This window comes from Heteronotia binoei, chromosome 6 (genome assembly GCF_032191835.1).
Source record: "Heteronotia binoei isolate CCM8104 ecotype False Entrance Well chromosome 6, APGP_CSIRO_Hbin_v1, whole genome shotgun sequence".
Lineage (NCBI taxonomy): Eukaryota > Metazoa > Chordata > Lepidosauria > Squamata > Gekkonidae > Heteronotia > Heteronotia binoei.
The window spans coordinates 90496782-90518835 of record NC_083228.1 but is presented as its reverse complement, the minus strand read 5'-3'; the positions used below and the strand labels follow the sequence as shown (position 1 = coordinate 90518835).

Below are 22054 nucleotides of genomic sequence, written 5' to 3'. Positions count from 1 at the left end.
GAAGTTCATTCCACCAGGTGGGGGCCAGGGCTTAGAAAACCCTGGCTCTAGTCAAGACAAGTCGAATATCCCTGGGACCGGGGACCACCAGGAGATGTTGATTAGTTGATTGTAAAGTCCTGTGAGGCTCATTTGGGGAGAGGCAGTCTCAAAGGTACCGAAGGTATGCTAGCCCCTGGCCATATAAGGTTTTAAAGGTAAGTACTAGTGCCTTGAAACAGATTCAATACTCAATGGGCAGCCAGTGCAATTTACACAGCACAGACTGGATACGTGTCAAGATCCAAGCTGCTATGTTCTGCACCAGCTGCAATTTCTGGAGCAGAGTCAAGGGCAGCCCCATGTAGAGAGAGTTATAATCAGTCTGGAAGTGACCATTGACTGGGTCACTGTAGCTAGGTCATGGGAGGTGAGATTTGGATAAAACTGCCTGATCTGTCTCACATAGAAAAAGGCAGACCTGGCAGAGACAGTGGGCCTCCATAGTTAATGAGGCATCCAGGAGCACCCCCAGGCTCTTCACCCTCAACATCAGTTCCAATTGTACTGGAAGCCTGATTCCCAATCCCAGTTGCCTGCAACCCAGGCACAGGACCTCCATCTTTGATGGATTCAGTTTCAGACAGCAATTTTGCAGCCATATAGCCATGGCTTGTAACACCCTGTCCAGAGTTTCCCTGTCCAGAGCCAATTTGGTATAGTGGTTAAGTGTGCACACTCTAATCTGGAAGAAACAGGTTTGATTCCACACTCCTCCATATGCACCCCCTTGGGTCAGTCACAGTTCTTGAAAGAGCTGCTCTCTCAGGAGCAGTTCTCAAAAGAATTCTCTCAACCCCACCTACCTCGCAGGGTATCTGTTGTGCAGAGAGGATGGGAAGCAATTGTAAATTGATTGTAGATTGTAAAGAGCCAGTTTGGTATAGTTGTTAAGTGTGCAGTCTCTTATCCGGGAGAACCAAGTTTGATTCCACATTCCTCCACTTGCAGCTGTTGGAATGGCCTTGGGTCAACCATAGCTCTCATAGGAGTTGTCCTTGAAAGGGCAACTTCTGGGAGAGCTCTCTCAGCCCCACCCATCTCCAGGGTGTCTGTTGTGAAGGAAGAAGATTGTTGTGTATGCTGATCAATTGTATGTATGAATAGGTTCCTGCCTGGCTCATTGGAGCCTGTAGGACTGAGCTTGGGGACTCAAGAACAATGAGCAGTAGGATCCAAATCCCTGCTGCCCTACTCCAATCATGGGCTCCCTGCTGGTTTGAATGATCCAATGGCGTCCTAGCATGGGAACCCTGAAGTATATATAGTTGGCCCCATTGGCCCAGTTCCTCATTCTTGAGTTCAGCCACTGCCATGCTGTAATTAATAAAAGAGCTTTGCTTTGATCACTGCTGCCTCGTCTCATCTATGCATTGAACCCACTATATTATAAAGATAAAGGACATTGTAAGCCACTCTGAGACTCTGATTCAGAGAGAAGGGCAGGGTATAAATCTGCAGTCTTCTTCTTTTTCTTAAATTACTCTGAGACTCTGAGTGGAGTGGGGTATTAATTCAATCCCTTCTTCTTCAGATTTTCAGTGGTGGAATCTGGGGAGCCATCCATCAGTAGAAAGAGCAGGGTGTCACCTGCATATTGGTGACAGCCCAGCCCATAATTCTGGATAATCTGGATTTGGTTTGCAGATGATCACTTAGACCCTGGCTTGGCTCAACAAATTCTGATTTCCTCACCTTCAGCTAGGAAAGACAGTGATGAGGAAACAAGCCAGAATGTCCTCACTCACAAATGATGATATTTAAGATCAGGGCTTTTTTTGTAGCAGGAACTCATTTGCATATTAGGCCACACAGCCCTGATGTAGCCAATCTTCCAAGAGTTTACAGGGCTCTTATTCCAGGGCCTACTGTAAGCAACTTCAGACCTAGATTGATGGACTCTGTGGTCTAGGTTCAAACAATCCATTTAACCAGAATTGTTTTAACTAAAGCATGATTATTCTGAACTGAACCACTTTGCAATACAGTAAGTGAAATCAAATCAGAGAAAAGGTGATATACAAATTGATATGCAAATAATCCAAAAGTCACACACACACAGAGAGAAGCAAAGGTCATTCCCTAACACCTTTATTTATTTGTGAACTGAGTTTATAGAACCAAGACATGTATTAGTTTTAAAGCATTGTAATTTCCAACTCTGGGGTGACATCACGTTTTATACAACCAGAATGCAAAAGATATCTAATACTACTGATAATTCAGCCCTAGGCAGAGTTATACCATTCTAAGCCCAGTGAACATAAAGGTTGTAATTCTATCCTTTTAAATCTATTATAGTTAATAGGCTTAGAATGGTGTAACTCAGTTTAGGATTGCGCTATGAGTAACCCATCATCATGGGCAGAAAGATTTTTAAAGACAAATTTCCTGTGCCATGTCTTTGTGACACCAGAATTTCAGACCATGAATCACAAAGTTATTAACATCAGGCTACTTGTTTAAAATAAAATTGCACTACAAGTAGGTATTGTCATATTTACGCAATTTGTGCTCTCCACATCCATAAGTGAAATAATCTGCAAAAAATGTGATACCATTGACTTCTAAAAATGGAATTATGAATAATTAGTCCATTCTTCTCCAAAATAAAAGGGACATTTGTTGCTGATACTTGTTTTTGTTACCTCCCAGTAGAGGATTGTAATAATGTGCAATAAAATGAGTAATGTAAAGTGATGCCAGTGGATTCAATATGAATGTCAAATCTTGTCACCTACTTCCTCCATTGTTTGAATGCTGTCAGCACAAGAAATCCATTGTCCAGTACTTCCAATGCAACCATTGTGTAATTGTAGAAGTGATTTAACTCTGTTAGTGGATACCATCACAGCTTTATTGCTGGAAGTCTTACACAAAATGAAATGAAAAGCTCCTGGTAACAAAGCAGCCTCTATTTGCCACCCCACCCCCCAGTCGGAAGAAGGAGACAAACACAATATATGGGTAACAAACAGGGCAACTTTATTGAACATAACACGGCATGGGGCAACCTAACTAGCCGGACAGGCCAAGGGAAACCCCTGACCCTTCCCTGTCCGGCAGGGCAAGCCACCCAGCCCCCGGCAGTAGCCGATTAATACTGGCTAATGCCAGGCTGGCAAAGGCCAGGTATACCCTCCACTGGCCAGGCGCCGAATTCCAGAGCAGCCTGCCAGAGAAGGGAACCCTATAGCGGGCATCCCAGCATAGAGCCGTACAGCCCCTCTGCCGTTCCATCCCGCCACATTCCCTGAAACAGGGAATAAACCGAGGGTGCTCACCAGTTACCAAACTTGCCAATAAAACTCCTGCCACCACATTGCCAAGCCTCAGCTTAGGCAATTGGGCCCACCGGCTTGCCTAAAGCCAACTGAAGCCCCAGCCACAGTTCATGCAAAAAGGCCCTGTTACCCTTCACGGACAGGTGCACACCGTCCTGCCGATACAGGTCCGCCACCTCAACCCTTATTGCAAGTTGCGGCAAATAAATGCCCAGGCGTTGACAAAGGGCCTTTTTAATTACCCTGTTGGCCTTGCGCCGGGCCCTTTCGATTCCAGCTGGATCCCATGCCGCCCTCCAACCCCTGCGAGGAAGAATGGTGGACCACACAATCAGCACCTCGGGCCACCTGCTCCGTATCACCCGCAGCTCCTTGATGGCCTGCAGCGAAAGGGCCTTCCCTTTCAGCAAACCAAGGTCGTTGCCACCAAGGTGGACAACCAAAATATGTGGCGGAGGACCGTTCCTCCCCTGGAACAAGAGTGGCAGGAGCTCGCCCCACCACAGGCCCCGCCAGCCCTGCCACTCGATGACGGCCCAGTCACTGAGCCCCAACTGGGATCCAGTTGGTGAACATCGAGCCTGGTGGGCCGCCCAAAACACCATGCTGTGGCCAGCGATCAAAATCCTGCACCGTTTAGGTTGCACCACAGCACCTAAAAAACAGGAAAAAACCCCAATTGAACGAAACATTGGTAACGCTATCACCCCTATAAGACCCAATCAGGCGTCCAATGGGCGAACATAACTTCTATAAGCTGCGGACCTCCAACAGCCCACACGCTGAATAATTGGTCCCGGATGCCCCTTCGCTGCAGCAGTAGAAGCTGCTCCAATCCGAAAAGAATGGGTACCAAATCTGACCCCTCCCAACCCCAGTTTATCCAAGGCCCTGGAGGTGATCGTCCAAAACTGGAACTTGGTCAACGGTGACCTGTCAACATGACAAAAAAGGGGGCCCAGCTCCTCACCCCGAACAGCAACATACTGTTTTAATGCAAACACCGGGCAAATGCCCCGCTCATGGCACTGGCCCAAGGTGATCACAATACCTTTCTGCTTTTGATCAGTCTTGGACCTATGCACCCTGATGGATACCTGGTCACCCTCGAATTTGACATCCTCTGACTGCAGGGCTTGACCAGTGGAATCATGGCGCAAGCTAAGAACTAGCTCGCTGACCCTGAGCACCCCAAAGAAGGCCGTTAAAGCCACAGCATGAAACATTAAAGCCTCAAACTTAGACTTACACACTGCCTTCCAAACTGCGTGTAATCCCTTTAAAACTGCAGGAGAAAAGGGGTGCCTAGTATCTGGCCGAGGGCCTTGCTCACGAGCCCAACCCTCTAACATCTTGCACAGCCGAAAATTGCCCGTGGTATCTGCAAAACCTTTAATCTTGCTGTCAAATGACAACGCTGCCAACTTTGCCCTTATGGATTTAACAACCAGCCCCTTACCTTTTAAGTGCACACAGAACTGCATGAGTGCTGAGCCGAAATGGGCCACTGCGAGCCCAACCCTACCTGCTCCCTAAAAACTTGAAACTGCTCGATGGCCCGAGTATAAGCCCTCCTGGTACTGGGCGTCGGGGCTAACTGCATTGCCCGGTCGGCCTCAACTCTCCAAGCCGCCACATTTCCAGTGGCATCCGTGCCGGCCGATGGTTGGCCTCTGGTGCCAGCTGTCAAAACCGCTCCATCTGCCGGCAAGACAGAGTGTCCGCCACTCCATTGCAGACACCTGGGACATGCTTAGAAAGAAATAAAATGTTCAGTCGCAGACAACGTAACGTAAATGCCCTAACAAGGCCCATAACAGAAACAGATTTGGAAGTCAGAGGGTTGATAATGTAAACCACAGCCAAGTTGTTGCACCAAAAATGCACAACATGATTGGCCAACTCGGCTCCCCATAGCTGAACCACAACCACTATTGGGAAGAACTCCAAAAATGTAAGGTTGTGGCACAGTTCAGTCTTCAACCACTCGTTACGCCAACTTTCAGCGCACCAGTGGCCGCGGAAGTAAACCCCGAACCCCACAGAATCGGCTGCATCAGAAGTAATCTGAAGATCGGCCTCAATCCTCAAATCTTCACGCCAAAATGAAACACCGTTAAATGAGGACAAAAACTGCTCCCAGACCTCTAAATCTTGATGCATACCTCGGCTAATCCTAATCCGATGATGAGGCAAACGTAACCCGCCCATGGCGTCACAAAGTCGCCATAAAAATGCCCTGCCAGGAGCCACAACTTTGCATGCAAAGTTAAGATGGCCCACAATCTGCTGAAGCTCCAGCAACGAAATCTTGCGCTTACCCCTCAACACTGCCAGCTTCAACCACAGGCCCTTGCCCTTCTCCGAAGGAAGCCGTGAAGCTTGCCTCACTGTGTCCAGTTCAATACCTAAGAAGGTCAAAACCTGTGAAGGGCCTTTGGTCTTCTCGTGAGCAAGCGGGACCCCCAATTCCTCTGCCAGCTGCAGAAATGAATGGAGCATCTGGGCACACTGAGCAGACCCTTCCGCGCCCACAAACAAAAAATCATCCAGATAATGCACTGAATTGGCGGAGCCCGCCTTCCTATGCAGGGCCCATTCCAAAAAGGAGCTAAAACGCTCGAAGGCAGAAAATGATATAGAGCAACCCATAGGCAAAGCCCTATCCATGTAATATTTGCCCTCAAACATAAACCCCAAAAGTTCAAAGTCATCAGGGTGAACCGGAAGAAGGCGAAATGCTGACTTGATGTCACATTTCGCCATTTCGGAGCCAACTCAGCAGTTCCGCACCACCTTGACCACCTGGTCAAAGGAGGTATAACAAACCAAACACAGATAGTCGGGAATGGCATCATTCATTGACCCCCCTTTTAGGAAAGACAAGTGGTGGATAAGCCAGAACTCCCCCAGTGCTTTCTTTGGTACCACGCCCAAGGGGGATACCCTTAAATTAGGGACAGGCAGACTATCAAACGGGCCCAAAACGCGGCCCTCCACATACTCCCTACCTATCTTGTCATGAACCACCTGCTCCATCCTTTGGATGGAACGTAAATTCTTTGCCATACAAGGGCCCCTAGGGCCCTGAAATGGAATATGAAACCCAAAAAGAAAACCGTCTGCAAGGTACTTTCTATCCATGGCCTTGGGGTAATCGGCCAAAAGCTCATTAAGTACCCTCAGCTTGATGGGGCTGGGTCCCTTTGTTAACTGACTGGGTACCGCTACCCCCGCCTGGCTGCTTCCCCCCTGACCTGGACTTGGATTTACTGCACGCTGACAAGGCATGTGAACCCCCACACAGTGGGCACTCGTGCTTATACTTGCACGTTTTTCTGTTACAAATGCCTTGCGATGTGTACTCCCAGCACAGCAGTCGGGGTTGAACCGGCTGCCCCGCTGAAGCGCAGGGATCAACTACACCAGCCTGTTTGCTAACCAAATACCCACTGTCCAACCTATCCCCATTATTGGGCTTAGCTAGAGACATCAGCTGTAGCCACAATTGTTGGTTAATCTGATCCCACGGAATTGCGGGATTCAACGCCGCCCTCATAAGGAACTCCTCGTCATACTGCAGCCACACAGCACCCAAGAAGTCTGTATAGGCCTTATAAATGATATCACAGTACTAAAACAGCGGAGCGGCCTGTAAAGGCTGTGCCTGCCCTATTACCCCTCTGTATATAAAAAATCCAGGCAACCAATTGGCCCAGTTCCTATCAACCTTCCTCTGTTTGAGCTTCTCCTTGTCCTTCTCATCCATCTCGTCCTTATCCTTCTTCTCAAGCTCCCTATAAAGAAGGCTAAAGACATCAACGTATTCACCACGCAAGATCTTCTCCCTGGTAGCCACCGTCAAATGGTCACCAAGAGGAATGGCCATGTCCCCAGAAGGTCAGGACTGAAAGGGGACTGAGCCATAAGGCGTCGGGGCAAGGCCCCACCCACCCCATTGGGCGGCAGGCCATCCAACAGGCCAATGACTATAAGGCCGCTGACCCCATGGCAACGTCCCACCCGTTGACTGCTGCGTCGAAACACCTTGCAAAGTAGAAGGCACTGCTGCCGATGAAGAAACCTGAGTAGGGCCCCAAGGATAAGGCAGCCCATGAGATGTCGATGCCCAAGCCCCAGGACCACCAGAGAGTCCAGAGGACCCACCCACACTACCAGGCCCAAGCATAGCCGTAGAGCCAGCCAGACCCGGCATGCAGGGGGAACCCCAACCCCCCCAGGGCCAACCGCCACTGTTACCTTGATTTCCCCGCTTACTATCAGGGTCCTCAACACTGACCGCTAACACCACTGGAGCTGGAACCCTTCCAGGCCTAGAGGGGCCTGCCCCGTCTGGAGAATCGCCCTCCACTTCCGACTCCAAGTTATTGTCCGCCAGCTCCCTGCTCGGCTTTCCAGCAAAATCATTCTGGGCGGCCATATCCTGTAAAGAAGACAGACAAGCCAGAACCTCCTGTTCAAAAGCCCTGGTGGAGGTCCTGGCCGCCTTACGACCCTTTGCTAACCAAGACGTAACAGAGTCCAAACCATGCTGCCTTTCCAACACACCCAAGTGCTCAATTATGACACGCCTGGTGCGCACCTTATCATCTTCCCCAGGGCATGGCACTGGCGTATGCCTTCTAACCCCCTTAAGGGGCTGTTTGCCCTTGGAACCCCCCTGTCCCTTTTTAGGACCCATAACTACCCAAAAAAAACACCAAAAATTAAGGGGGGAGGTAGTTTCACCCAACCCAAGGAGAGTCAATCAGCCAAGCCAGTAAAAGGCAATGTGTTAACCAGGGCTGCTCCAAATTGCCCAGAGTCCTGGACTGCCCCCAGGCCACCCCAGCAGCCGCAGTGGGGGAGCGGAACTCAAAGAGGCCAGGCACTTAACCACTACACTAAGCTGGCTCTATTGAGACCCAGTTCGCAGGGAAGAAAACTCAGTGCCCCGCTGCCTGCCCAGGCTCCTCAGCAGGGGCCAAAGCATGAGCAACTAACACGGCCGCTTCCCCTTCCCATAAAAATCCCGTTCCTCCCACCCCTCGATGAAGATAAACAACATCGTATCCCCGCAGGTCTGCCAACCAGCTGGGGCAAAGGAAGGGGGGGGAGAATGAAGAAAAACTCAGCCCAGAGCCAAGCCAAACGACAGCCAACGATCCCGACGCGAGACAAAGAAAAGCGATCCGACCAAAGCCCAGACGAACTGCGCCACAGGAGGTGTGTCCGGGCTTAAAAAGCCATGATCCACGCCCCCCCCCCCCCGACATCCCCGGATGAGGGAGGCTTGTTTGCCTCTACTCCATCCGGGGAGGCAAAAACGGCCCCCGCCCTAAGCCGCCGTAAAGCAGCACGGGCGGGAAGAGGCTGCACTCTCTCTGTAGAAAAAAGAGAAATGAAAACTGCGTTTGTGGAAATTTCTTGTAGAATAATCTTTTCTTATTTCATAATGTAGCCAGCTGTACATGGCCAACATTTCAAGCCTCTTTGGTATTTGGTTAGCTGCACGGACTCTTATCTGAAAGAACCGTGTTGGATTCCCCACTCTTCTGCATGCACCTGCTGATGCGACCTGCTGATGTGACAAACTTTGCAGAGCTGTTCCTCTCAAGAGCAGTTTCTGTTGCAGCTCTTTCAACTCCACCTACCTCACAGAGTATTTGTTGAGGGGAAGGGAAAGGAGATTGTAAACTACTCTAAAGACTCCTTTGGGTAGTAAAGAGTGGGTATAAATCCAATCTGTTCTTCTTCAAAAAGTCAAAATGAGAGGCACTGAAGCAGAATTATATTATATTGAAATTTCCTCAGTTCTTCAGCTGAAAAAAGTTAATGCCACTATCACCACCCTCTTTACACACAGAGGTAAGCAGCACTTGACATAGCTTCAGAAGATCAGTTTTCTGCATATCTTAGCAAGAATAAAGTCTTCTTCTCACAATATGAGTGCTACCTCAGCTCTATAACTCTGTAATATTGACTGAAGTTTCTTATGTTATCAGAGCAGCATGAACCCCAGAGAGCACTGAGGTCAGCCGGGAAAAACTTGTTGACTACTCCCGGACCGAGAGAGGTGAAGCTGCAAAGCACCCGTAACCGGGCCTTCTCCTCTATAGCCCTGAGCCTATGGAACCAACTTCCAGAGGAAATGCGGGCCCTGCGGGACCTTGAACAATTCCGCAGGGCCTGCAAGACCTTCCTCTTCTGACTGGCTTTCGCTGATGAAAAAGGAAACTGCTAATGAAAACCGCCATCATAAAAAGCAAATATAGCATTAGCACTTTTAGTAATCTAATTTAATTTAATTTTTAAAACTTAACCAGAATTTTAATTAAAATGTCCATAATGTTTAAATGCAATTTTATTTATCTCTGTATAATAGAGACTTGAATGATGCTGTTAGCCGCCCTGAGCCTGCCCCGGCGGGGAGGGCGGGATACAAATAAAATTTTGTTGTTGTTGTTGTTGAAAAGATTCTCCACTCCTATGGTTTCCCACCATGATGAGAAAAATGAGAAGTGGCACAGAAACAAAATATATCCACTGTGTTCCAAGAGCTGACTATAGGGTACAGTACTTTCTCTAAGCTGAGTTAGCATGAGCTAACTCATAGTTTTTAGCCGCCATCTCACACGTTTTGTCTTAGCTCAGGAAGGATTACTCTAGAGCAAACTAATTTATGCAGTCGCCAAATCACTTGCTCACAACTTGAATGCCAGTAGCTTACAAAGTAGATTTTTTCTCACACACCTTCACAGCTTTGAGGAAGCATTGATATGGTACAGAGTATGCAGAAGAGGAAAATAGCCTGGAAGGAACCATGAACCTTAATTTGTGATGGCAAAGTCTTAATATGAAACATTCTACCAAAAGAGTTATGTAGCTAATCTCACCTGTTTATTTTTGAGCAGAAAAACTTGCATTTAGGAATAGCAGGGAAGAGAGAAACATGCATCTAAAAACCTTTAAAGTATATAAATATTCACAGTTGTTCAATACTGTGTATTTATTGCCATATTTTCCTCTTTTTGCTGTGTTCCCTCCTAACTTCTTCTAGTTTTACTGTCTTTTTTATTCACATTGATAATTCTGTAATGAATGGATAGCAGTATCTTGATGCACCTTAAGAACAAAAAAAATGTATTGTGTCTTGTGATCTAGAACATGGAATGGCAGACTTTATGTAGAATGGACCGGCTGATATCATTAGACCCACTCTATGCATGCTTTTGTAAAACCCACTTCCTCCTTCTACAGTTGGTTGGAAAAGACATTGACCAATTTCATGCTCACCCTTACGCCGCTCTCATGTCCATCTTCTCAGCTTGGCATCCTCCTGATTTCCCACTATTTGCGCCAGGGCTGCAGCAAACATTGCAGCTTTTGCACAGCAAACGGAAACTGCTAAAAACCAGGTTTTTGCTAAAAAAAAAACCTGTTAAAAACCAGATGTTTTCTGCAGCCTCAACACAAGCAATGGGAAATCAGGAGGACGCCGCGCTGAGAAGATGGATGTGAGAGCGGCATAAGGTGAGTGTGAATTCGGTCATTGTTTCTGGGAGGTAATTAACATTATTCAAGAGCCTTTAGAGCTACCATACACAAAACTGATGCTCAGTGGGTCGAGTCAGTAACAAAATGGCAGCTCAGTGAATGGAGATTGTTACAAAATGGCAGTTTGTTCAGAAAGTATGCTTTTTACAGTGCTCAGGTGAGGAACTCTTTCCTCTGCTGTTTTTGCAAAGCGAATCATCAGTACCACCCCAAACTGTAACATGCCCTAAAGATGGAAAATACAATTTTCTCTGGAAAGCCAAATAGCAGCTTTAATGTATGGGGAAATAGTTGATGCCAGGCTCCTGTCCCATCCAAAGCAAGCATGAATATGTACACATGTGGAAGAGTAGGGTAGGCAAATTGTAGCAGAAGAGGGGTGGGGAACTACTTTTAAGTGCTTGAAAGGTGACTAGTCACTTCCAAATGACCTTCTGACCACCTCTGGCCTAAAGCACTCTTCATCAGAGGTATGCAAAGTATATCCTCACTTGGTGGAGATATCTATGATTCTTCTATGCAAAGCTTAAATGTATATGAGGTGGGCACAATGACAATTTGTAACAGTAGTTACAAGTTGGGTTTCCTTACCTAACTTAATTCTTTCCGTCAAATTAAAAACCTTGGTCTTGACTGAGCTCTAAGTGAATGGAATCAAACTTAGTGATAAACGCTTGTTCATTTCTAGTTCACTGCTAATACAATTTCATGTTTCAGTAATGGCCAACTGTGGTGTGGTGAAACTGAAATAAGCTCTCAGTTGCTGCTGAGTTTTTGTCAAATTTGTGATTGTTTATTATCAGAAACTGACCTGTTTGACTTGCATAGGCTGTCATTACTGGTCTGTGAATGGCATATAGAATGTTGGAGAACTGGGTAAATGAGAATGGAATGGCTGATATCATTAGGCCCATTCTATACATGCTTTTGTAAAACTCACTTCCTTCTACAGAGAGTAGTTGGTCAAAAAAGACATTGTTGTATGTCACAAATGAGCACAAAACAGACTAACAGCATTCCAAATGAATTACTCTTCCATTCATTTTTCTTTCCAGTGTTCAGAATCAATCTAAATGAATTTTCCCTCCAGAATCTCTGAATCAATTCTCTTTCCATTCTTTACTTCTAAACCATTCATGTTATCTCTTTGACTTACTACAAAAAATTTCTTTTCTTACCTCTTTAGTACAACCTGATCCTGTCTTTCTCTCTCTTCTTTAAGGAGTGCAAAAGCACAAAGGATGTTGAACCAGCAGTTCCAAAAACAAATAGCTTGCCACCTCCATCATCGCCATCCTTCACCATGTCACTGCACAGTTGCTTAACCATGCGGACTGTTTCTATGTTGCATTGTGCTTTGGTGCAGTGGTCCTGACTTCCATCTTGATGGTACCCTGTCCCCAAACACCAGTCAGCTTCCATTAGGGATGTAAGCCTCCGGGTGAGGCCTAGAGATCTTCCGGTATTACAATTGATCTTCAGACTAAAGAAATCAGTTCCCCTGTAGGAAATGGCTGCTTTGGATAGTGGACTGTATGGTATTCTATCCCATTGAGGTCCCTGCCCTTCCCAAACCCTCCACTCCCCAGGTTCCATACCCAAATCTCCACGAATTTCCCAGCTCAGGGTTGGCAATCTTAACTTCCATATGCATTTTTACTTTAGAAGTTTACATTGTCACCAAATGTTGGCAGGGATGCTGACAACTATCACTACTTTTCTAGGCAAAGGTATTCTCTGGCCTACCATTACAGCACCAAAACCCAACCCAAAGATCACATGAAAGCAAATTACATGACTTCTGGCTTCATGGGCCTTCAGAGTAACAGAGAACCTGAAATTTTGTCCTCTTTGTTCTCCCTCTTGGTGGCTTGAATATCAGCCTGCACTGGAATGGCTGTGAGATTCTAGAAAGTGAGGAGGAGGAAGAAATGTTTGGTAGAGATTGTCAGTTGCCTGCCAGCATCACACTTCCACCATCTTGATGGGATGCATGTCAGATGCTAGTCAACAGTCATTCTTAGTGACATCACAAGAAAAGATGTGTTGTAGCAATGAAAATATAAACCTGGGAGACTAAGCTTGAAGTGAGAGGTGAGATTTCACTTTTACAGATGTGTATACAGGAAGTTAAAATGCCTTGGGTCCTCAGTTATGAGCTGTTGAATGAATACTGTATCCTTTTTAGTAATCCAGCGTTGTTTTTAATGGGCTGATGTGAACTTGCTGGAGTTTTTATGAAGAAGCCAAGACTGATATCCATACTTTGTTCATTCTGTGTGCCCTTTTGCAGTTGGATTTGTAGAATTACATTATAATCATCATTTATTTTGTATTGTAGCTGGAAAGTGACAAGACAAATCTAAAATCTGAAAGATGGGCGCCTCGGGAAAGTGGCAGTGGAGGTGGAAGGAGTGAAGAGATGGAATCTAGTGGAGACTGTGATGATGAGGATGGATGCCAAGGATCGGGTGAAAAGAGCCGCACAACAGGTAAGACTAATGAGTTTGTCTAAATATGTATGGGGAATTCACCAAAGCTTATGTTTTAAGGATTTCACTGAGTGTGTTGTTGCTCAACAGGCCTTCAAATCATAGCTGCTATTAATGTGAACACAATAGACACAATGTCATAGTGTACCTAGCAGTGGCATATAAGTTGCATTATTCAGAAATGAAACTATTAAAATTGGCAGTTTGTCTGTTGTTCCTTGTCCTCCAGTTTTCCTGAAAAGATAATGTTTGTTGGTTCAAATATTTGTGTGTCCATCCTTATGTATTGTAGGAAACATGGTGGGAGTAAATGTGTTGCTGAAGTGATACCAGGGCCCAAGCATTGGAGGGGAGGAACGAGGGAGATGGCTACACTTTACAGGGCTCTGGAGCGAGCTGCAAGCCCATTACCATGATCTATTATGATTTATGTCATTTCAGAAATAATGGGAGGGTTTTTTTTAGTGATTTTTGAGACTGTATGGATGGGCGGCGGTCACAAACGCGCATATAGCTTTTAAGCATGTGTGTGTGTGTACACAGTATATATATATATATATATATATATATATATATATATATATATATATATATATATATATATATATATATATATATATATATATATATATATATATATATATATAACTTTTAAGCAACTGTTTAAATGTTTATTCTACAAAATATTGCATGATGCTTTCTGTATTCTTCACCAGGATTTTGGATTCGCTCAGGGTTTCACATAACACCTATCCTCAGAGTGGTACAAATGAAACAGCAGCCAGGTGTTACTAAGCACATTTTAATTGACTATTAAACTATTTAAATGCTGCTGCTTTGCCAGAATACACCAAGACTTCATTGTCTTTCAGACACTCTGTAATGTAAAATGAACAGAATTTCAAACTCCGCTAACAGTGAACCTCAACAGCACAGCATATGAAATCTACATTCAGCCTATCTCCTCATATTGCCATATTAGATGAAAAAAATATACTTCATTACTAGAGGTGAAATGATTGGATAGACATTATATGCACTGAAAATATAGTCCAAATAAATTTTCATGAATGCTTTGAATTTGTAACATTAAGACCAGCAATTCCATCTTGAGAAAATTATAACGGTATTTTGTAATTAACTTTAAAGCACTGTTATGTGTTTAGGCCGCTAGCTGTAAATCTGTTTTGCATATCTCGATGCAATTAAGAGAGAGAAGGGGAGTAATCTAATTAAAGGACTCTTTTGCTTTCGTAGTAATATGATTTTTCAAAACTACAGCAATTCCATTTAGCATCAATTCTGTATATGCTGTAAACTGTGGTAATTTTAAATGGCACCATAATTCAAATATGTACATTTCATAGCTTGAAATATATCCAGAAGCTTTTGTCCTTAAAAAAAAAAACACCTCAAAAGGAACTTTATTTTCTCTAAAAACATTTTATTGAAAAATAAAGTTGTTACAATCTATAATTACTTATACAAAAGAATGACAATGACAACTTCAAGAGTCATGAATATTATACAAAAAAATTGATAACCAATAACATCAAAGGGAACTTATCCAATATTGTGTCAACATTACAAAAAAGAGGAGATTACCATCTAGGGATGGAGTTGGGCTCCTCATCTTACCCATGAATTTCCAGATGTTTTTGCATTTTTTTTATGTATTAGTACTTTTCCTCAGAACTCTTCATTCAGACTAGGGGAGATAAGTACTTGGAGTTGGAAACCAATATTCTGTTCCATAATTACTTTTTTATTAATTACAACAACACAGCTTTATAATATGGTCTATTTAAGTGCATATACAGAGTTTCTGTGGTTAGGTGCATATGCAGAGTTTCCTTTAGAAATTATTAGCAGCTCAATATAATTTATTCATTATGATTTGATATCTGAAATTCTGAGGCAAGTAGTTAATTATTTTTTTAAGATCATTACCAAGGTAAATCAACGTCTAAGAAAACCTTGACTTTAATGAACCATGTTCTTAGCCAAATTGCCTCAATAAAGAGTTTTGGGGGAATTTGAGTTAGGTGGGCAAGATGGCCAAACAATACAGGATCAATAACCTGTGTATACCAGAGTCAGAATTCCCAGAAGCACCCAAGAGTCAATGATGGGAGTTGTATCTAAACGAAAAGGTATTTATTAAGGAAGTTCAAGCACACAAGAAAACATGAGCACTCAACTTATGATACAGATCTAGGAAAATAGGAGGGGAAAATAATAGAAACATTTGCATGAGCAGGATTTCGTTGGTAGGTGATACTGTACCTCACCACCAACAAGAAGAAGATCCAGCAGCAACAAGGAAGGGAAAGGAATGGGGTGCATGCAACAACCAGAGTTACCCGCAATAATGGACCCAAACTGATCAGGATTGGGGGCCGCTTTCAGCAAGGTGGGAGTCTGAAACAGACACACCAAAAAGCAGAAGGCCCTGCTTTAAATAGCCAAATTCATAACCTGAGGCAGGGTCCTGTGACAGGATTATCTGCCTGGTTAAAAAGTTTCCAGGAAATATAACAATAACTTGGAGTACCAGTGATTATTCTCCAGCCCGAAAAACAAATGAACTATGATGGTCAATTTGGAGTCTAATTGTATTTAATGGTGACACCTCATGAAAAATAAAGGATTGAGAAAGAGAGGAAATGGGTGACAGGAACTGGTTGATAGTGTGGTGATTAATCCAACAATGTTCCATTGACTGAAGTGATCTTTGTATAGGTGACAGGAAGATTCTTCTTTGTAGGTGAGTGTTGCAACAGTCCTATTGTTAGCAGCAGGGCATACGCATCTGCATAATTAAAGGCTTTGGAATGTGGGACATGCTGAGAAGACAGCTTCAGCGTGGCCTTTTTAGAAATCCTCAGATTCATGGCTTCTCCCAGGCTTGCTGCTTGTCCTATTTCTGTAGATACGTAGCTGTAATCATCTGTAGTAGAGCTAGGCAGCTGTGAGATGAAGCATAATCCAAGGTCCTTGTAGCTCTATGAACAGTGCCAACCCATAGCATAATAGTACATGTGAGAGGTGCTTGTCTGAGTAGGGTTGCCAAGTCCAATTAAAGAAAAATCTGGGGACTTTGGGGGCGGAGCCAGGAGACTTTGGGGGGTGGGGCCAGGAGACATTGGGGGTGGAGCCAAGAACAAGGATGTGACAAGCATAATTGAACTCCAAGGGAGTTCTGGCCATCACATTTAAAGGGACAGCTCACCTTTTTAAATGCCTTTCTTCCATAGGAAATAATTAAGGATAGGGGCACTGTCTTTTGGGGCTCATATAATTGGACCCTCTGGTCCAATCGTTTTGAAACTTGGGGGGTATTTTGGGGAGAGGCACTAGATGCTATACTAAAAATCTGGTGCCTCTACCTCAAAAAATTGCCCCCCCCAGAGCCCCCAATATCCACAGATCAATTCCCTATTATTCCCTATGGGAATTGTTCTCCATAGGGAATAATAGAGTGCCTAGTAGACATTTCCCTCCCCCCCCACGCTTTCTAAAGGGGGGGAAGGGTCTCCATACCAGGGAATCCCCCCTCCCTCTCTCACACACACAAATACTTACCGGGTCTTCTTCCCTCTGCCTGCTGTGAAAACTAAAGCAAAGAAAGGGAGGGGCCGTTCTCCGAAGCGAAGCCCTTCCTGTTTCCTCCTTCCTGCCCAGCGTTAAAGGAGCAGGCATTTTACAAACTGCTCAAGAGCTAACAACATGAAGCCTACAGGTATGTTCTCCCCCCCTCCACCCCCCGTTTCCCAATTTTTGGAGAGCGGGAGATGAAGCTGGGAACCCAGAAGTCTCCCGCCAGAGCGGGAGGTTTGGGAAGCCTATGTCTGAGCCTGGCAGCTTTACAGTCCATAGGGGCTGAAGACCCAGAGTGGCATAGGTATGCCCTTTAGTTGTAACACAGTCCATTAGTTGAGGAAGAGGTGGCTGCCTACGAGTGGCATGGCATGGATTCCAGCATTTGTATAGTCCATATGGTAAAGAGGGGGTATTTGTGGGAAAAGGTATAGCTGGCCTGTTACAATGTGCTAATGAGTATAGAGGGTCATTTAAGTGTATGTAACACTAATTTAAGTGTATGTAACACTATATCCAGTGTATAGAGAATATGTTCGAAACATGCTATATTATCATAGTAGATTAAGTACAGCGTAACAGTACATACAGATGGGGGGTTCAATCAGTAGGTATAAACTGGCTGATGCAGCTTTTGGGTGGACTAAAATAAATCAATAATGATAAATAATTATTTTTGCTGGAATTTTGTCCTTCTGATAATAGGTGGGCTTCTATTTAGTTGATTTTCAGTTTCAATACCTTTTTGCTCCTTATGCTTTTGGTGTTTACCTGTCTTCTCTTGGGGGTCAAGTTATCATTTTTAACCAGTAATATGTGGTAATACTCTACAGGTTGAGAAGTTTCCTTACAAAAGAGTATATCAGATAACAGTCAAGCTTTACTACAACATGTGCATATTCATAGTGCCTGTTTTGTTTTTGCTGGGGGATGGTTGTAGATGGCCTTATGTGCTTTTGTACCAGAAACATGACACAGAAATCAATTAATCAGTGCAGACAAAACACTATGTAATAACCAATGTGGAACACACAATCTATGCATATTTTTTACTATTATTGTTCATGTCAGTGTTAGGTGGAGCTAAACGTTTGCATCGGTCCGGAAACCCTCAAGGTAAAAGGTAAAGGTAGTTCCTTGTGCAAGCACCAGTCATTTTCAACTCTGGGGTGACATTACTTTCACAATGTTTTCACGGCAGACTTTTTATGGGGTGGTTTGCCATTGCCTTCCCCAGTCATCTACACTTTCCTCCCAGCAAGCTGGGTACTCATTTTACTGACCTCAGAAGGATGGAAGGCTGAGTCAACCTGGAGCTGGCTACCTGAACCAGCTTCTGCTGGGATCAAATTCAGGTTGTGAACAGAGGGCTCCGACTACAGTTCTGCAGCTTTACCACTCTGCGCCATGGGGAGCCCACCATAAATCTCTGCCATGTCTTTAGTTCTGCTGAGCACAAATGAAAAGCCAGTTTCTAAGCATGCTATCAGCAACTTGGATTTACCAGCATAGATTTCATCAGGGCATTTTTGTAGAAAAAGTTCAGCAGGAACTCATTTGCCTACTAGACCACACCCCCTTACATCACCATTGTTTCACACAGGCCTTTTTTATAGAAAAAGCTCAGCAGGAATTCATTTGCACATTAGGCCACATTAGACCCCTGACCCCACCCCAGCCAGAACTGCATTCCTGTGCATTCCTGCTCAAAAAAAGCCCCAAATTTCATAGATACATTAAATGAGAAATAGTTCAGGATATAACAGCCTCTGTATAGAGGCCATTTCCCTAATCTCAGATTTTTAAGTCTTACTGTAGTTATGCAGAGTTATTTCACCATCAAGAATTCTCAGTGAAATCCTTTTTACATTAGTTGGGACAATGGGGTGATTGGAGGGCCCCTCTTGTCCAGTACCATAGCTGGCTCTGGATGTAGCTGAACTAGATAGAGAATTAATATCTGATAGGCTTGTGTTCACCTTTATCTTAAAGGAGCTTTTCATTTACCTAGCATTTTTTCTTAATGCTACAAATCTAAAAGTATTATCAATGTATTTCACTACTTGTGTTAATCTCTTCCATTAAGATTCGTGGAATGCCAATGTTTTGTTTACTGTAGTTGCAAATAAGCCTTTTATACCCAAAGCAATTATTAGCTTTTAAAACCACCATTTAGATACTTATGCATAATATATTTTATTATATCTGCATACATTGTGTTCAGTTTGAATTCATACACTTGAAATAATCATCATTCTCTCATCTCCAGAGATTTGTCAGGATTTCTATGCATTAAGAAATTCAACGTTAACAATACTACTGAACCAAAATGGGAAGTGCATTTCCTGAACATATTTGCTTTTCCATTTTTCTGGTGAATTTTCACACTTTTGTAAAAGGATATGAATAACCCTGTTCACATGACATATTAGTGCACAAGACCAGAGTGACTAGGGGAGTAGGAGGAGAAAAAACAGTCTCCACTAAGAATGGGCATGGTCCATCAAAAACCCCTGGTCCATGGAGGTCTGGGGTTTGTGGGGTTCACAGCAATGCTCCCTCTAAGCTGTAGAGTCTTGTGAGCAAAAATTCTACTTGAATTCTACAAAAATTCTATGTGAACTTCTGGCAATAAAATTGTGAGCTACTGCAAAAATTAGTTTGCTTTGGGGCCATTTTTCCTGAGCTAAGTAGGCTTCCCAATCCCCAGGTCCCAGTGGGGGATTCCCCGGTTTTACAGGCTTCCCCCCGCCCCCAGCCAGCTGGCCGGTGGGGGAAGCTCCTCCCCCACAGCCACCCTGTACCTCTAGATCTTGGGCAGGACCTGCAAACAGGTCCAGTTTTAAAATGTGTGTGTGCCTTTAAATTGGAGCAGGAAGTACTTCGTGGGGAAGGGTTAGCAATAGCAGACCTCGTGAGAGTGCAGCCCCTTTGTTTGTTTTGCTTTCCTTTCAGACAAGTGAGTGTGTGTGTAAAAGAGCAGCATAGCCCCTGTACTTTCCAGAGCTCGTTGTGGAGGCACCAGAGACTGCTGCTTTGTTCTACTGCTTCAGACCAACACGGCTGCCCACTTGCACCAGAGACAGTTAAGTGTGTGTGGGCCTTTTCACACTTACTGGTGGGAACCGGAAGGGAGTTGGTATTGTGCCGCCTTGCAGTAATCCGAGACAGAGATGGGAGTTTTCAGACACATGGTTTTTTTTTCCGGTAGGGTTCCGTGATTGAAGCAAGCCATTTCACACTGTTCCGCTTTTATCTTGCTTCCACCAGCGCCAGCCGTTTTCGCCTACCGGCGCGCAGTCTCCGGCTTTTTTTTTTTTTGGAACATCGGGCAAAGATCGCTATAGCTCTATAGCGACATATCACGACAGCACCACCATAGAGATGGCTAGGCTCCATTGAGATAAGTTACCAAGTTTCAGCGGCGGCGATCTCTGGCATCTTAATGGAACCCAGGCATCCCTATGGTGATGCTGTTGTGATATGTCGCTATAGCGCTATAGTGGCCTTAGCCCGACGTTCCAAAAAAAAAAAAGCCGATTGCGTGCCAGTGGGCGAAAAAGGGCGCGAAAACTGCTCCCGGATTAGATACTGGACATTTCACACAGCGCCCCATACCGATTTCAACCCGGAAGGAGGGGTTGAAAACTGGAAGAAGCTGCTCTTTGTTAGTAATGACTCAGGCATGCCTCACTACCGGGACAGCCGCGGGACTGTGTGAAAAGGTGACAGTATTCCGGTAGCAGCCAGTTACTGAGTCGGGTCTGTCTGAAATGCCAGCAAAAACCCGTTACTGTTCAGTAACTGACCAGCTTCCATATCGGAATACATAGGCTGTGTGAAAAAGTTATGTGTAAGTGAGTGAGAGAAAACAGGGGGAAGGGAGGGAACTCTATTATTCCCTATGGAGACTTATTCTCATAGGAAATAATGGAGAATTGATCCACGGGTATCTGAGGCTCTGGGGGGGGCTGTTTTTTGAGGTAGAGGCACCAGATTTGCAGCATAGCATCCAGTACCTCTCCTCAAAATACCCCCCAAGTTTCAAAAATATTGGACCAGGGGGTCCAATTCTATGAGCCCCAAAAGAAGGTGCCCCTATCCTTCATTATTTCCTATGGAGGGAAGGGATTTAAAAGATGTGTGGTCTCTTTAAATGTGATGGCCAGAACTCTTGAAGTTCAATTATGCTTGACATACCCTTGCTCCTGGCTCCGCCCCAATGTCTCCTGGCTCCACCCCCAAAGTCCCCAGATATTTCTTGATTTGGACTTGGCAACCCTAGAACTAAGACAAAAATGTGTGAGCCAGAGGCTACAAAACTGTGAGCTAGCTCACACTAACTCAGCTTAGAGGGAACACTGGTTCACAGATCCCCTGGACCATGGGCTCCACAGTTTTTACAGACTAGACCATGGCCCATTTGGTCCATTCATCCACTTCTGGTTCACTTGGAGGTGAATTAAATTATTTCACTTTCTTTCTTTATTTTGCCCTCCCTGCAAGTGGGCCCAGGACGGATCACAACAGGAGACAGAGTCAAGGACTTGCCACAATATACAGCTAATAACAATTAAATTGTTAAAACAATTTGCACATTAGGCCACATTAGGCTTCTTTGGAAGGCCAACCCACTGCCTCACCTGAAAGCCTGGTGGAACAGCTCTGTTTCACAAGCCCTGCAGAAATGGGTTTTGCAAAATGTTGCAACACTCAAGTGAATGCCAAGCAACGAGTTCACCCGCTTCTGGGTTTGGTTAATCTAGTTGTTGTTTTTTGTGGGAGGGATTTATTTTGATACTAGGAATATTTATTCACAAGTAAATCAGGCAGAGCTCAAAGCAAATGCACATGAAGGGGTTAAATTCAAATACATACAGGAGGAGGAGCATATCAGTAAGAAGTGCAGATTGTATAACTGCTTTGCCAGAACTGTGTTCCAGAAAACGAGGCACAGGAGAAGGAACTGCTGTGTGCCTTTTAAAGCCCGCCTCCCTTTCTTGCTCTTTCCTGCCCAGGTCCAACTCCTAGAATGTGACATGTTGATCCAATTCTCCTTTTTAATTGGGGCTGTCAGGCAGA

At 44.6% G+C, this 22054-nt stretch overlaps 1 protein-coding gene across 1 annotated transcript in view; it reads left to right on the top strand.

Moving 5' to 3' along the window:
- LOC132574045 (glypican-5-like) overlaps nucleotides 1-22054 on the top strand; it is a 704341-nt gene that overhangs the window by 530671 nt on the left and 151616 nt on the right. Inside the window, exon 8 of the mRNA XM_060242150.1 lies at nucleotides 13222-13372. Coding sequence (XP_060098133.1) covers nucleotides 13222-13372 — 151 coding nt within the window. The remainder of the gene's footprint in view (nucleotides 1-13221; nucleotides 13373-22054) is intronic.